Source organism: Elaeis guineensis, chromosome 16 (assembly GCF_000442705.2).
Source record: "Elaeis guineensis isolate ETL-2024a chromosome 16, EG11, whole genome shotgun sequence".
In the NCBI taxonomy this organism is placed as follows: domain Eukaryota; kingdom Viridiplantae; phylum Streptophyta; class Magnoliopsida; order Arecales; family Arecaceae; genus Elaeis; species Elaeis guineensis.
In genome coordinates, this window is record NC_026008.2 from 47180583 (window position 1) to 47198092 (window position 17510).

General features: G+C 41.2%; 2 protein-coding genes across 2 annotated transcripts in view; one reads left to right on the forward strand and one right to left on the reverse strand.

The window, feature by feature from the left end:
- The window catches only part of LOC105033425 (uncharacterized), a 33326-nt gene extending 27661 nt beyond the window's left edge, over positions 1-5665 (forward strand). Inside the window, 3 exon segments of the mRNA XM_073249886.1 lie at positions 1604-2311; positions 2416-2626; positions 4503-5665. Of these exon segments, the coding sequence (XP_073105987.1) occupies positions 1604-2311; positions 2416-2626; positions 4503-5278 (1695 nt within the window). The 3' untranslated portion in view covers positions 5279-5665.
- Positions 5666-6618: 953 nt separating this feature from the next.
- LOC105033424 (phenylalanine ammonia-lyase 1) lies at positions 6619-10958 on the reverse strand. The gene is made up of 2 exons (XM_010908224.4): positions 10243-10958; positions 6619-8559 (listed from the first exon to the last, which is right to left on the reverse strand). Exons 1-2 carry the CDS (start codon positions 10605-10607, stop codon positions 6810-6812), a joined length of 2115 nt encoding a protein of 704 aa, XP_010906526.2. The 5' UTR covers positions 10608-10958; the 3' UTR covers positions 6619-6809.
- Between the last annotated feature and the right edge of the window lie 6552 nt (positions 10959-17510).

Below are 17510 nucleotides of genomic sequence, written 5' to 3' on the forward strand. Positions count from 1 at the left end.
TGTTCTTTGTACCCTAACAAATCATGTGAGCAAATAGACATTTATATTGTCTGTCATCTAGTTTTCCATCTCTACTGCATATATATCACTTGAATAAGTCTTATGCTCAGCTTTGAGACTTCATCATTACCAGTGGGTCTTTCAGCAATGTTTTAAAAGGTGTCTGTGTTATATGGGCGGTCAAGGTATTGCATAGTACATATATATTATGCATGCTGCATATAAGGGCACATATGCAGCTAGTATTTTTAATATTTAAAAATAGTTAAATATATTAGGTAGTAATAGTAATTGCAATAGTTTTTTTATAAATGGTAGCACTGATAGTGACAGTCTCATCTAGTGACTAATGTTTATACTTCTTGCTTGTTTCATTGCAGCAATAGTTATAGCATAAGTAAAATATTGGCATTATTTATATACACACGTGGCCCAGTTCAAACCCGCATGTAACTCAACCATTAGCTTGAACATACCTCATTTGGATGGGCTACATAAGAGTGGTGACAAATATGGTCATTCACAATGCTGAAAGGGCCATGTATGCAGTAGTTTGATGGTAAGTAGATTGCATATGCAGCCCCACAACAATACTCCTACCATGCATCCACTAAGTGCTAAGCAAACCATCTTTTCAGCTCATATGTGAAATGACCTCATTTGGTAGCCATTCTTAGGGCATATGGTGTAGTTGTACACCTATGCAGCCATAAGCCATGTATGCAGCCTAATGCACTGCATTTTAAAAACAATGGTTTTCTGTTCTCACTTGTTAAGCCCTGTGTTTTACACCCAAAAATGAGTTGAGAGAGGTATTAGAGTTTGTATTGCTTGTCATACTGTTTGCACTATATGTATATGCTTGATATTCCTATGTGTTGCATACCTACTTACACGTGAGAGATTATAGTCTGCATTAAGTCTATATTTCATTAGTGGCTTCAATGGATGATGTAGCCTCCCGATAAAAATGTTGATGTACTCTTAAGAAAAAAGGATCAGGTATGACCTGAAACAAAATATTAATTGATACGATGTTTGAAACAATTGACTTTCACATCACTGTCAGCCAATTTGGTTTGTGTAATATGGATCAGTTTGAAATTACTTTTCTTGGTAATATTATTTTCTTTAGCTTAGGTTGCCTCTCAGTTTGCTAGTGTGCTGCACAGTTATCAGCGCTAAGCAACTATGCATGGGGTGTGCCAATACCAGTTTGCGATGATATGTGTTGGTCTGTATAGACTTGCAACCTGTTACATCTCAATGATATAGGCTGATATGGGTTGACATATGCTTAAACTACACATACATTAAGAAGATGACCTACCCACAGATAATTGTTTCATATAAGGTGGTTTTGACTTATTTCCTTTGCCATTTCAAACTCCCCAATGTCTCTTGTTTTTTTAGTTTCTTTTTTATTGTCAACTTACTCCAGTATAATGTTAGATCATGTTAGCTTGGGAGATAAATTTCTTTAACCAGTGTAACACATGTTGAGGACCTATTTATCAACAACATTTCACCTTTAACAAGATTTAAGATGATTATTTGTGTAGCCATTTGGTGCCAGATTCTGATTTTAGTTTTGCATGACCAGGAACACTTTATCTGTGAACATGAAAGGCCTCCAGCATCTGTTGGAGTGATGGGTGATCAAGGCCCTGGTTCTTCCCTACAAATTGCGGTTCCTCCATTACATTCCATTGATGTTGTCCATTCACAAGTTGAACAAACAAATCAGAATGCCACCATCTCAGACTCCCATGACCAATGCTCCAGTTCTTCCAAACAAATTGTGGATCCTGCATTACATTCGGTTGATGTTGTCCGTTCACAACCAATCAATCATAGCACAACCATCTTGGACTCCCTTCAGCTTCAGTTGCCTCCATCAACTGACATGCCCTTAGTTGAGCATGGTCGAGGAAGTGCATCTCTATGCATAGAAAGGCAAGAGGAGCTTCATAGACAGATACATTGTTCTGGCCAACAAACTGAAGCACCATTACAACAACCAAATATGACTGCAACTGTGCCGATTGGGCAATCTAGTCAACTGGTATTGCACTTATCACAGCCTCTTGTACATCCATCACCACTGAATGCCAGTATGCCACCAGAAAGACCACATTCTGAGGATTTGAGGAGCACTAGTATGCAACCAGAATCTGGAAGCCATCTTTCTCAACTTTTTCCTATGGCACCATTGCTGCCGCCTCTGGGGCTTCAACCTGAACCACTTAAAAATGAACTAACTAGACTTCGAATACATCAGGACTCACTCACCAAGTTGCATGATGATAAGGTTTTTGTCTGGGACTTGATTTTAAATACTATCTTGCTGTTTTCTTTTGTTATACTTTGTCCCTTGTGCTTTATTAGTTATATATTTATTCCTTTGTTGGACAGAAAGAGCAACTTGAATTAGAGTGTGATCAAGAGTTAGAGAGGGTAAGACAGAAGTATGATGCTTTACTTAAGGATGCAGAAACAGAATTTCTTCGAAATAAGGAGATGATAGAGACAATCTATAACAAAGTTTACATGAATCAAATTTTAGCTGAGGAGTTTAGAGCCAAATTCATTGAAAATAAGGGACCAACTTCTGCATCTTTTCATGGTATGGAAAGTGAAGCATCTTCACCATTCTATTTTGTTCTTTGCTTTTTATGTTGTTTGATTTGCTTGACAGTGGCAAATTAGCACTGTTAAGATGCAGCGGCAACCATCTTGGATGTTCTTGTTGCATGGTTTGCATACCTGTTCTCATTTACATATTCTTTATGCTGAGTTTTACTTGGAATGTTCCTCATATACTTGCTACATTTTACTATCATCAAAAAGACAACTATACACATCTCATCCACTTTTGGTTGATCATACATATCTGCATAGAGGTAATTATGAGCCCCTATAAATACAGAAGTACATTTGTGTGCAAATATAACAAGAAGCAACTAGGACATCCTAAAGCTGCCAATGTGACAGATGGATTTCTGTTAGTGAAGTTGCCAGTTCTGTTTGGTGTTTACCTCTGGTAAAACTTTGGTATGTGAAATACATGTTTTCTTTCCTTCCTTCTTTTTTTGTAATTTGGTTTTCTGTGCTGCAGATTTCTTATCTCATGCTTGTGGTCGGGGTGGGGGGAGGGAGATAATTTATTGTTTAAGGAGGTTTTAGTTGTGATGTTTTGCAGGAGTAACAACATTGATATTAAATTTACTGGAGATTTTTTTTAAAAAAATAAAGTCTCAAAATCAATTTTAGATTTCACATAGGAATTTGTGGGCCATGGGCACTCAATCTAATCAGACACCTTCACATAAAAGAAAAAAATATTGCAGGGAGAGAGCAGTTGAAAGGTAGATAAGGGATTGCCAAATGTGGGCAACTTGTCCTCTTCTCTGTATTCCTTATCTATTTTCATTCCCCCCTTTTCTTCTCTCTTCTTCTTACTTGTCTCCTCTCTCCCACTTATTATGCACTGTGCGAAGGGTCATTCATGAATGACCATGTCCCTTTTCTGAGTAGAGATGTGTGTATTGTTTCTTTTTGATCTCTTACATGGAGGTGGTCTTTATCTGACTGGCCAGCTTCATTATTTTCTTATTGTTAAGTTGCTGCCCTTTCAGCTTAAAGTTTTGCTCATCATTCAGAATGGATCATCATTACAAAAAAAAATGTGACCATATATGGTATCAATTCTCGGCTTTTCAGGTAAGAGAAACCACTATATTTACAATTGAACCCCTAAAAGCAGCAAAGAGTAATGGTAGCCAAAACTCTATAAAAATTGGAAAACCTAAACTTAATCTAAGCCCTAGATTGGATAATGGGATTTGATGCAGACGCCAAGGTGATTAAGCATGGATGCTTTACCCATTGAGGCATATATGTGAAGTACCCCTAGATACCCTGAAACAGTGACCATATAACATTCACCAACATACGTCAGCTGTCTTTGTCATGCTTAATTAACCATTTGTTCTTTTAAACTTTAAAGCCATATTAATGTGTGTGTGTGTGTCATCATATTGCAGCACTCTATATTAGGTCTGTGAACTATTCTTTTGCTCATATCCTGTTGTTAACTAGATAAATGCATTAAAGGCAGTCAAGACATCTCCAGTTTGTGTCAGCTGAAGAAATTCTTTCAAGTAATGGACAAATTGGACTCATCCAGGAATTTTTATTGAAAGTTTTTGTTGAATTATATGTAATGTGAAGTGGTAGGCCTAAAGATATGTGGCATGCTTATCATGAATATTAGCATCGTCAATGTTGTATTTGTATCATGTCTTTTGTCTTTGTTGCTTTTGTCAAGTTGATACCAGAGGACTAACTTGTTCATATATGTTGTTGTCCTTTTATCCATGACATGATCACAGGCTATATTTCGTGATCCAGAAATAGAACGAATGAGCACCAAAAGAAAATCACTATTTTGTTCCTCTACTAAACTAATTCAGGTCTTGTCCTTCCCTTTTTTGTTCTAGGTCAATTTTCAAATTCTTTGCAGTACTTTCTTCAGGCATCCCGGATGTCCCAGGCATCCCAGCCACAGGTTGCCCAGAGGCCCGTGTCAGCCACATTGGTACCTGCTTCAACTCCAGCTACTCTATCTCCAGCCCCTGGCCCAGCACCAACTCCATCTTTGCTTGCCTCGGCCAGAACTCGGGTCCCAGGTTCTGCCGGTACCTTGGTCTCTTCTGGTCAGGTGGTCCGCAATACAACGTCTGTTGTCCTGAGCAATGTGGCCAGACCTTGCTATACTCAAACACTTACACCACGTGCAAACCTTCAAGCTGGAAGTGAGGCTCGCGCCCCTGCTCCACATTTGCATCGCTTCAGACCACACACATCCATGTCAGTACAAAATCTTGTGAAACCAACCAATGAGATGAGCAGTCAGCAGTGGGCTTTTGCTAATCTCGGTTCTGCATCTTCCACCAGTGCACAAGCTGCTGCTCCTTCCCATGTACGTCCATCTTCCATTACAATTAATGGAACTTGTCAGCCCGTCAGTTCAGGTATATTACCTGTTTGTCGTGGTTCCACTCTTGCCCCGGTTGACTTGCCTCTAGATACTGGGGACCCCCAGATTGGGGCTGATCTGCAAAACCTATCACAGTTGGCAGATTTAAGCCCAAATTTTGATAGATATCTCTCATCCAATCTGGCTCTGATTGGAGGTGAATTGCCTCAGTCATGTATGGATGCTGCAAGGCCCGTTGCTTCAGCAGATGTGGTCTGCATATCAGATGATGACTGATTAATGGGGAGGAGGCATCCTGAGTGCAACGTGCTCATCACAATTTTTTGTATTAAATTTAACAAATTAAGCATCCTGTCAGCCTTTCCACTTTTCGGGAAGATAAGTGGTAAGCCCAACATCGTTTACTGTGCCTGAAGCTGCTGATATTTTATAGAGTTCATATGAGAGGCGATCTTGTATTCCACTGGAGATGTGCGCTGATATTTTATGGAGTTCATCTGAGAGGCAATCTTGTATTCCACTGGAGCTATGCAAACTTACGTGTTTCAGTTGGTAGGATCTCGTTCCGAGGTCTGGGTTTACTGTGCTATGCTTTGTATGCTGGATGTTGGCAATCAGTGAAAGGCATCGTTTTCCTTAATAAAATGTGTATATTTTTTGATCCTTTATCTGCTGTATAGATTTCTATACTTTCTTGACCCTTTACAGAATTGATTTTCTTGAAAATGTTAAAATATTTGTGTGCGTATGCGGCAGGGCAGATCACCGTTTTAATTCTTTCTGGCGTGTAACTCAGCAGGATTCATGGGATGGAGTCCAATTATTTCAGGGTTCGAATGAGATGATGTGACATATGCTCTATTGTTCTGCACTTACTTAACAGCAATATGGTGCTTGCACAAACTGTGGCAAAATCAGGTGGCAGTTTACGTGCTATTTAAGATGGGATCGGTGTATACTGGCTTAACTGTATAATTTTTCCTGAGGAGAATCGTGCTAAGTATACCTAGCACATGGTGCTCTTGCGTGCTGATATATCGTGCTAGATTTTATTTGATAGATATCAATGGTACATCAAATAAATTAGGCAGTACACTCATATTCGAACGGCTTTTGAGGCAATCTATCGGCTTATTAGAGGTATTGTTTCTGGATCTCTTTATATTTTGCGGTGGTTTTAGGCCTTCAGAGCGCATTCTAACCTTTCTTCTCCCAAAAGGACTGAGTGTTGACCAATATGGTTATAGTTTTGCAAATTTAGATCAACTTGTCGAGTATATTTAGGACAGTGAGTCTAAGTCGCATCATCGTGTTTGTTCCCACAGCAATGACATATCGTTCGTTTATTTTTTCAAATGACAAGCTATTCCTTGGTTGTGGGTCAAAAATCAAAACCACCTGTCCAATCACAATTGTAATGATTGGCTCGTGTTCGGTCCCAAAAAGACCTGCAGCCAGTACTGCATATTTTTATCAGATACATACCTTCGAATCTATCACGAAAATCCCAACATATTCTTCTTCGTTCTCTCTATCCATCCCTTTCTCGCCGCCCATTGTGCTACAATCCAGCTAAAAGAAAGTGGGCCTCGTACAAAGAATTACTCCGCTCCAAATACTATTAAGAAGAGATACGAATAAAGATGTTAGAAAGAAAATACGAAGGCAAACAACCTCGGGATCACATTTTCCCCGCCAGAATAGAGCATTGCAGGGTCCTTTACATCCAAAAAATCAAAAGAAGAAACGAATGAGATAAGGTCCATCAAGCAGCAGCAGAGAAGCATCGTCCCTTTCCCGAGTGATCCTAACAGGTGGGAAGGGGAGCACCGTTCCAATCCTTCAAGCACTCGAGAAGAGGTTCGATCACCTTAGCCTCGCAGATAGCATCGAACACCTTGTCGAACTCCTCGCCAGGCGACCGGACTTTCTCGCCCGTAAGCAACCCCGTGTCGAGCTCCTCCCTCACAAACCTGTACAGAGGATAAGACCTGCACTCCTGGATCCTGTTGGCAATGGCCGATCTCCCATTCTCGAGAGCTACCCTCGCGCCCTCCACTTCTCTCGGCAAGACAGTCCTCAACTCTTCTTCGAAAGCAGCGATCTTCTGGAAGATGGAAGAGCTGGGATCCTTCTCCTTCTCCCCATTGTTGAGGGCGTGCTCCACGAGGACCTGCCTTAGCTTCTGTATCAGAGGGTATGTAGAGCTGCAGGGGTCATCGACGTAGGAGAAGACGTACTCGCCATCGATGACCCTGATCAAGTCCTTCTCGCAGAACCTGGAGGGATGCAGCTCCCCATCAGCTCCCATGGTCAGAACTCCCTTAGAGACTTGGGCCACCGTGTTCTTGACAGTGCTCTTCAGATTCTCCTCCAGATGCCTCAGATCGATGGCTTGGCAGAGCGCGACCAAGTAGGTGGAAGACATGAGCTTCAGGATCTCCACAGCCTCCGCCGTCTTCCTGGCCGAGATCAATCCCAAGGAGTTGACGTCTTGGTTGTGCAGCTCGGCACTTTGGACGTGGTTCGTGACCGGGTTCCCGAGGAATTGGAGCTCGGAGCAGTAGGCGGCCATCGCTATCTCGGCACCTTTGAATCCATAATCCAGGCTGGGGTTGCGTCCAGCGGAGAGATTGGAAGGCAGGCCATTGCTGTACGAGTCATTCACGAGCTCGGAGAACTGCGCGAACATGAGCTTCCCGATGGCGGCGATCGCCAACCTGGTGTTGTCCATGGAAACGCCTACGGGCGTCCCCTGGAAGTTGCCGCCGTGGAGAGCCTTGCTCCTGGAGACATCGATCAGTGGGTTGTCGTTCACCGAATTGATCTCCCTCTCGATCGACTTGGTGGACATCCTGATCACCTCGATCTGAGGGCCCAGCCACTGTGGGGAGGTGCGGAGGGCGTAGCGGTCCTGCTTCGGCTTCTGGAGGGGGTCCCGCTCGTGGAGCTTCTCGGCCATCTTCACGTAGGAGCTGCCCTCCAGAATGTGTTCCATGATGGCCGCAGCCTCCATCTGGCCCGGGTGGTGCTTCAATTTGTGGGTGAGGTGGTCGGTGAACTCGGGCTTCCCCTGCATCACCTCGCAGAACATCGCCGACACAACTTCCGAGAGGACGGCCAGGATGTTGGCCTCGAAGAGGACCATGGAGGCCAGGCCGGACCCGACGGCGGTGCCGTTCACCAGCGCCAGGCCCTCCTTGGGCTGCAGCTTGAAGAATCCGCCGGCGATCCCCGCGAGCTGGAAGCCTTCCGAAGCATCGATGGCGGTGCCATCAGGGGTGGTGGCCTTGGAGTTTGGGCGACCGGTGAGGAGGCCGGCGATGTAGGAGAGCGGGACGAGATCGCCGGAGGCGGTGATGGTGCCCCTGAGCGGCAGGCATGGGGTGACGCTGCAGTTGAGGAGGCGAGCCATTGCTTCCAGGATCTCGAACCGGATGCCCGAGTAGCCTTGAAGCAGGGTGTTGATCCTCACCAGCATGGCTGCCCTCGTCGCCGACACCGGCAATGCGTGTCCCGATTCCGGGCCTGCGCCGAATATTCCGGCATTGAGGAATCTACGGCATTAACGGAACAGATCTTTCTGTTATCGATCGAGTAACTCACCAATATAAAAATAGTCACTAATATATATTAAAAAAAAAAAAAAAAAAGGTAGTTACCATAATTTTTAAATTAATAAATTGATATACGAAACAGAGCATCATATATAAATTTCAGAGTAATGAATGTCGATCGGTGTCGACTTCATTTAAAAAATCATCGGTGTCGGTGAGGCTTCTCTTGTGCACGCTGCTGGAAAGGGACTTAAAAGCCCAGGGCGCCATCTAGAGAGGAAAACTAGTGCTGCGTAGCTTTTCCTGGAGGAAAGATTCAATCTAAAGGATGGTCCAGAGTTCAGACGTACCTAATACTTCTGAGAGTGATCCAAGATTTTTAACTTTTTTTCTGCGGACCATACTGACCATGCATCTTTCATCATCAATTTTCTCTTGTCACACACCATATTTGCAATAATCAGGATGCCAATTATTGGAGCAATTTCTTGAGCTAGGAACACATTTGAATACTATATGACAGTAATTAAACCCTAGCTATTTTAATAATTTATGTCTTAAAAGTTCATAAGCCTGCCGGTTAATCCAAATCTATTGCTTCTTCGATTTCTTTGTGAAAGTATATCTGTAATATCATCCATTCCATACCTTCGGGGCTTTTGGGTGTAATCCATGGTAAAGATGGTGAAACATCAAGATATATATTTTCTTAGATATATGGTATGCAAAAATCAAAATGGCAGATTGCAATAACTTGAGGAGGGATTGGTCATTTAGGGCTTGCTTGAATATTTCTATAGGATTTTTTCAAAAATTCAGTAGGAATCTGACTTGTTGGTTGATTTAGCTTGCATTTTCTAAAAGCCTAGTTAAATCCAATCTAGATCCTAATTTTTAGGTCGCAGGAAGAAAAAAAGATTTACAAAGATCTGTTTTTTCTTCCGACAAGATTTAGATTGGTTGGAGTTTGGTTAAACAAGATTATGCTTAAATGGATAATCCAGTTCGTGAATCCTACAAGATTTTCAGTCCAATCCTGTATAAACTCTAAAAAATTGAAAAAAGCTCTAGAGAGATTGATGTTTGCCGTGCACCTATCCAAAAGCCCCACAAGGAATTATTCCGGTCTCTAGGCACTTTTCCCGAATTAGGTGGAGTTGGTAGGAGATATTAGTCGCCAAAATGCTCATCCCACCTCTAGAATCTGTCCTTCCTACGGTATAGATGGGTTCTAAATAGGCTCTACGTATCAGGTCATGTTTTACTTTATAATAATAATAATAACAACAATTACAGAGGAGAAATCTCCCTCCATATACCAAGGTAAATTATAATCTTACATCATAAAACAAGGAAAACCAAAATCCACGCAAGTTAGGTATCTCTATCACCCTCCCTCTCCTCCCCCACCCCCCCAACTCTTTTTTTTTTTTTGGGTTGTGGTGGGGGTGTGGTTGAACCACCTCCCTCAAGTATGGAGAAGGTTAAGGCTTCTTTTGGTTTTGAAACGACGATATCGCGTCTAGATAGATGGATGCTCGTATTTTGAACAATTCCTTTTTCCCCGATGAATGAAAGAGATCAACGTTTCTCTAACTATCATTACATTAAAAACAAAAACTAACCACAGAGAGAGAGAGAGAGAGAGAGAGAGAGAGAGGGGAGAGAGGGGAGAAAAGTCACCTGATGAGCTCCATCTGAAGGGCACCTCCTTGCTTGGTCCTCCTGTGATAGGTTGCACCAAAGCCAGTGGTGACCCCATAGCTATCGGTGCCCTTGCTCATGCTCTCCATCACCCACACGCTGCTGGCCTTGACGCCGTCCCTGGCGGCCTCCGAGAGCTCGACCGTCACGGGCGACTTGCTCGTCGCCACGGCGGCCACTTGAGAGATCCTCAGCGTGGCGCCTTCCAGCCTGACCAGAGGCTTCCTGTACTCCTCCACCATGAGCTTGACCTCATCGAGGTGGCTCCCGCTCAGCTCCTCGGCGGCCTCGGCCCATCGCAGAGGGTCTGGCAGGCAGAAGCCGTTAGCATTGCAGTTCTCCATGGCACAACTAACAAACTGATCGATCGAGGCTAACAACAAGCTTCCACCGCAACAATAACGATTAGCTACTAGCTATCTAGTAATTCTTGCAGGCTAATTAGCTAGCTCGCGAGACAGTATGCCAGTATTGAGAAGCTAAAACGCGGAGGCCAATTAATGTAGAATGGTGTGAAAGTGTGGAGCTCCAGAGGACATTATTAATTCAGAGCTCCCGACTCTTGCTGGGTGATTTGGATAGGCTTAAATAGAGGGGCCTGGAGTTGGGTGGTTGGATGGGAGGAGGAGATGCTTGAGGAGGAATCAGCGCCGCTGAAGGATGGTGGAGTTGGACGGCTGATTTGCCGGCGCTGGGAGGGTGAGCGTGGTGGGTGGGCACGCAGGGGGGAGCGCCAAGATCGCCTTTCTTGCTCGTCAAAAGGGAGACAGGGTTCGTAAGAGAACTGGGTTTGGTGTAATCATCCCGTCACCTTTCGTACGTCCTTTGTCTTTTTCTTTAACCACAATATGATATATATATATATATATATATATATATATATATATATATATATATATATATATATATATATATATATAGCCATCAATGATTTAGACCTAATATGATATATCCTATACGTACGTGATTTACATCAAAAGGAGGGGAAGGGGGGGGAGAGAGAGAGAGAGAGAGAGAGAGAGAAGCGGGCTGACAGGCGTACCATGCCATGCAGGAATGCTGTCCAGGTCGGGGCCCCCCCGCCAGCCAACCAACCCTCCGGTGGCTCGCGTGCCACCCACCACCACATGTGGCCTCCTCCCGTTCTTTCCTCTCGGCTCTTCCTTCCTACGTGCCTCACTTGGCACCAAGTGGTAGGCGGAGCTGTCGATTGCCGTCACAAGTGTGACGCGAGGGCTCTCCATTCTCCACTCTCACCACTCTTCACCCATCACAAATGTATGTGCACCAAAGATTTTTGTATTTTGAACGATACAGTGTGTCATCCGTCTTATCGGAAAATTAAAAAAAAAAAACGATACAGTGGTGTCAAAAAAGAGGAGTACGTTGTATCTACTGCATCGGGTTCGGTGGGTGGCAAGGGGTAAGACTTGAATGGGCGGTTAGGAGACCGTGTGTCTCGTCCAACAATCCTTTCGTGTAAAACATTTTTGGATAGATTTAGCCTATTATGTTGGAGTCAAGATTAACGAAAAGATACCTAGAGAAAATGTTATAAGTGCAATATTTTTTTTTTTTTTTGAGAAATAGATGATAAAAGTGAAACCCCTGCTTTCTGGCACGGGTGGAATGCCTCAATTACGTGCCAGCAAACGTGGACAGAAAAAGATCAAATTCGATTGTATAATTTGCTGAAGAACGGCTAAAGTCCAAACTCCAAAATCTGTGAACAATAATACCATTCGAGCAACACAACACAATAGTACGGTGCCGATCAAACACTGTGTCCATGAGATATAGATGAAGTAAGCATCTCCTGTTGCGTGTGGGGAGACTAGGATAATATCTTAGCACGATGGTTGCACCCATCCAAGAATTGACCGGTGGTTTCATGAAGTCTGGTAGATTCAAAGACAGACATCCGGATCGGGTTCCTAATCGAAGAAACCATTCTTATCAGACAAAAGAGAGCCGGTTCCATTTGATGTCACAAACGAAGTCCGATTCTAAAATTTTTGATGACTACCTCTTGACTAAAAGTTTGGCACGAAATCCGTATCTTGGCGCGTTTGGCAACTTCCCGCAACTCACGCCTACCATCCCATATGTAATCCAACCAAAAACTCCTGCCAGTTAAGGACATTTGTGCAGGCACTGCTTGCGTGCATCTCCAGGCTAGCTGTTTGAAAAAAAGAACAACAAGAGGCGTCATTTAGAATATGCAAGTTTGTAAGAACATACAAGCTAGATTAGAAGAAACGTTTCTCCTAGGTAGGTGACAACTATAAGTAAGCAATCCGTCTACAACTTTGGAACGATTTCCATTTGGGAGAGAGAGAGAGAGTGTGTGTGTCAGAATTTTATTTCCATGCACAAGTCCGTACATTAAGCGTGTATGTATGATCCACTCACCCATCCACCAACCACGGCACTTCCCAACATCACACACGCACCCTTCAATTAACCATATTCTACTTGGACTCTATAGCAGTACACCCAAAAAGAAAGCCTTCATGCACCTCATATGGTACAACAAAAATACATCATCTCATCTTATTGGACCATATAGCCACTATTTTTTAATATGCATTTCATACCTATAGTTCTGCTTTTTCGTTTGAAATTTTAAATGATGAAGATACTCCTCTTCTTTCGAAAAATTTATGAAATTCTATGGCATATTATGACATCCTGCTGTTAAATTATGATCTCCTACACAACAGCAAGTCATAATTTAGCCATAAGATGTCATAAAAAAAGAAGAGATATTTTTGTTATTTAAAAATTTCATAAATTTTCAATGACGAAAATATCTTTCTCTCTTTATGACCTTTGGAAGAAAATTATAACTTCTTGTGCAGGAAGTCATAATTTAGCTGCATGATGTCATAATTTTTTCAAAAATGGAGGGATATTTTTATCATTTAAAATTTCAAACAAAAAAAGAGAACTGTGTTAGATGTATACCTTAGAAGCCAAGTTGGCCGACATATGTAACCTTTCTAGTGGTATAGTTTTGTAATTGAATAAAATAAATAGGGTTATTTTCTCATTCATGTAGAATCATATGTCTATGAATCGTCCAAGGAATTAATAGGATGATGACATATATTTTCAAGAGTTGAGAATTTGGGACGTGTGTCATTGGTGATTAATTCCTAAATGCTCCCGATCGATGGATCATCACGAGGACGGTGATTGATCGAGTTAGATTGGTGTATAAATCATTTTTCTCTGAATAGACGAGCCTCGAGTCTATAGTGTAGAGACACTAGAGTGAGAGTACAGGTGATTGTTAGAGATCAATGGTACAGAGCATGACCAACACAAGTAGTCACATGGATGTCTATCCATTCATCAATGACATACTCGATGTTGCAGTGGTATGAGTAGTCCTTAGACCTGTGGTACTTCGATTGCTCACAGTAAGATTGCTGTAATTTGACTACACATAAACATGGTCTCTAGTCATATGGGTCCTTGTAGTGGACGTTGGTTACAATAGGTTTACTGTAAGAGTAGGGTGCGCATATAGGATCTATCAACCTTAACAGAGAAGGAGTAGTCCTATGTTATTTATGAGATTGAGTTTAGAAGATCATGACCATGGCAGAGTAAATGATGGAAAAGAATTTTCATAAGATTTCACTTATGAACTCAAGTCGATTGAATATTATATATGACAAGTGATGAAGTTTGACGAATTTTTCAGAACCTCTGTCTCGTCGGGACTCACGATAGAAAAATCGAATCATACGGTAACTGCACCTAAAAGTTCAATATTCTATTCCGCTGGATTGCCACTACATACTGCTAGGTGTCACTGATGGATTGTGAGACTCGTCGAGCGTCGTCTTGATGATAGATGACCCTTAATGGGCAGAGTTGGAATCATTCTAACCTATTAAAAGGAGTTTTGATGTTATTGTGATAGGGATCACAGTATATCTCACTATCAGACAGAATAGAACCTATGAGATTATATACAAAAGAGATCATTGTCCGATCAGATGGTTGATTTGTGATTAAGAATCACAGAGGAATCTAATTGTCAATATAATTGATAATTGATCTAATGTAATTATTGCAATTATCTAACTTACTAAGAGTTAGTAAGTTGTAAGAGGATTAATTAGCAATCGGATTACTAATTGGCTCAAGTTGATTGAGCAATGAAGCTGAAATCAAATCTAATTGAATTTAATTTAATTAGATTGGTTTGTATTTGATTAGATCAAGTCTAATTAGATTATAAAATAACTCAATTACAAGGAAGATCAATTTTTTCTTTAATTAAGATTTGAGCTTAACCTAATTTCTAATTAAATTAGGATCTAATTAAGAGAAATTGAATTTCTAGTTGGACTAAGATTCTTTCTCTTTTTGGATGCACTAATTCTTAATTAAATTAGAAATTAAATTAGATTTTGACTTAAGCACCAAAAAAAGTCCAAATTGGCTGAGACTTTCTCTCTCCCTCCTTAGGCGGCCCAAAACCCTCCACGCCATATCACGCCAAGCCGCCCCTCCTCTTGAGATTTTGCGTGAAATTTTTCATGCCCTACTCACCTCACGCACGCCCAAGACTCCCTCCCCATACCAACCTCTTGGTTCATGGATAAGGATGAAGTTTAGGGTTTGAATTTGATTCAAATCCTAAACCTTATCCCATCTATGGATGCCATATCTAAGAAGGGTGGGCATGAGTTTTTGGTTCAGCTTTTCAACGTGAAAATTCCTGAAACTGGGCGTGAGAAACATAAGAGGGCGTGGGCTTTTCTCTTGGGCATGAAAAAGAGGAGAGGTGTCCCCTCTTGGCTTGAGGTCTCTAAGGTTTTCTTCCTAAATATGTGACGTTGGTTTTATACGAAGAAAAAAATAGAGAGAAAAAATTTTTCTATTCCTTCTTCTTCTTTTTCCTTCTCTTCTCTTTGTTCTCTGAGAAGATCTTAGAGAGTTAAAGAAGATCCACATCAATCATCAGGAGGTGTCTTATGTAAAAGAACTAACATCTCGATGAAGATGTAGACCTCTAATCGGATTTAAAAGCCTCGTATGGATATCCGTAAAGGCCAAACGTGCGTGCAGCTAATTAAAGAATCTTAGAGAATATAACGATATCAGCTGTGGAGATCATCGACCTACACAAAGATATGGAGATCGGATCTTCAGTTTGATCTATTCTAAATCTGTTTTTTATTTTTCAGAATCTTAATCTCAGTATGTGAATGCTCCTGACACTGTGCAAATTAGATCTATATGTTGCTTGCATGATAGATTAAAAATATTTTAATCTAAATTTGAAATTATTTTTTCGCTGCTAGTTTTTTATTTTCGCATGCATATCCCAGAAATTGGACTTTCTTCGAACTACAGGTATTAAATACACATTACGTGGCTCAATAAGATGGGATGGTGCATTTTTACTGCACCATATGGTGCAGAAAGAATTACTCTACGCCCAAACTTGTGGAACCCGCAGATTTTGATTTTGAGATTTAACTCTTGTAAAGCGAACCTATTCTTACACTAGTTATGATTAAATTTATTGAGATTTAACACCATTATAAAATAGAAATGAATACTAACAAGCACCGAACATGACTATAATTATTTTAAATTAGAATTAATTCTCCATTGATTTGCATGTAAATACGGTAGAGAAATAATTTCGTGGTCATGTCATCCCTGTGAAAAGCAAGAGATGTTTTGGAACAACCTAGTCTCTTGACGATCTGAATCATGGCCTTGATTGTGTCCATGAACAGGATAGGTCAACACCTCCACTGAAGTATGTCCAATCTCTGCTTGGTTGAGAGCAACTATATATGGACCTTAATTGGGAAAAATGCAGGTGGGCCACAAAAATTGTCATCAATCAGCACTTGTCAAACTCACTGATTGATGGCCAGTGCGACTGCATTACCAGCCTCATTCTGACTTTAAAAATAAATATATAGATTGGTGCCTCTCAGTTGCACATCGAGTCTCATTTGATGAATTGTAATAACATAAAACAAAGCATAGGACCGAAACATTTCCTATGATGCAGTTTTATGGTTACAAGCAACTGAGCAAGAAATCTTCCTTCTGGATTTACGGCACAGATGTTTGAGATTTAAACAATTATTCTCGTACAAAAAAAAATTAATGTTCATGCAACCTAAGTTGTGATAAATTACAATTTATAATCATCCCCTTTCCTCATCTCACGCATTAGGATGTATAGTACATTCCCTCCGATTGCTATTCAACTAGTCAAGAGCCTTTGCTTAAGAAACCTGAAAGAGATGAAAATGAACTAGCGAAGTGCTAAATCAAGCTCCAGGAAACAGCAGTGAGAAAGTGAAAGAATGATCAGATATATCAAAGTTCTAGCAGTAAGAACATCTTAGGGAAAAGCTGACAAATTGAATTCCCTTCCTATCAAAGTTGTAGAAGAAGCCAATCTATGGAATGTCCTCTCAAGTTCCATGATGACACTTGACTGGTACCTATGTTAGTTAAAGCCATCTTCAGAAAGGTCTTCTCTTTTCCTCCACCATCCATCGATGTATAACTAGTGCCTTCTAAATTCCAATAGAGACACCTGCTTCGTACGCTATCAGGCCCTGTCCTGCATCATGCGGCTTAAAATGACCCATGTTTTATTTGTCCACCATCAAGGCTCCACAACCCCAAGTAAAGTTACATGGCTCAACTTTTGCACATGCCTTGGGAGTCTCACACTTTGATTTTTTCTGGCTTAGCCACGATAATATTCTTGAAAATTTTCTACTTTAACAACGTGTATTATATATGAAATTTTATGAATATTACCTGACCCTCTAGTAACTTTTATGCTAGTTCAGAGGGCCTATTATATATAAAATTTTAGGAAAACTACCTGACATTTCCATCTAGTAATTTTCATACAAGCTCACATGACCCAATTCATGACAAAACACATCAAGCTTGAGTTCTCTTTAAGTTATAATAACAAAATTGGGTGCTCTTGGGTTATGATAAAAAGTTTAGCTTAACATAGTTGGTGGAGCTTTGCTCCTCCTTTGGGTTGAAAAGCAAAGAGAAGAAGTTAAGTCCACTCGTATTTCCCTGAATTATATGAAGGCACTTGAGGAAGAATAGTTACCACTTCATTGACAAAGTCGGGCATTTTAGATCTCCATAAAGCAGCTTCACCAGAAAAATTAGGATGTGATTGGAAACTTGGGAAGATGATCAATGAAGCTCGTACGTCGCTAATA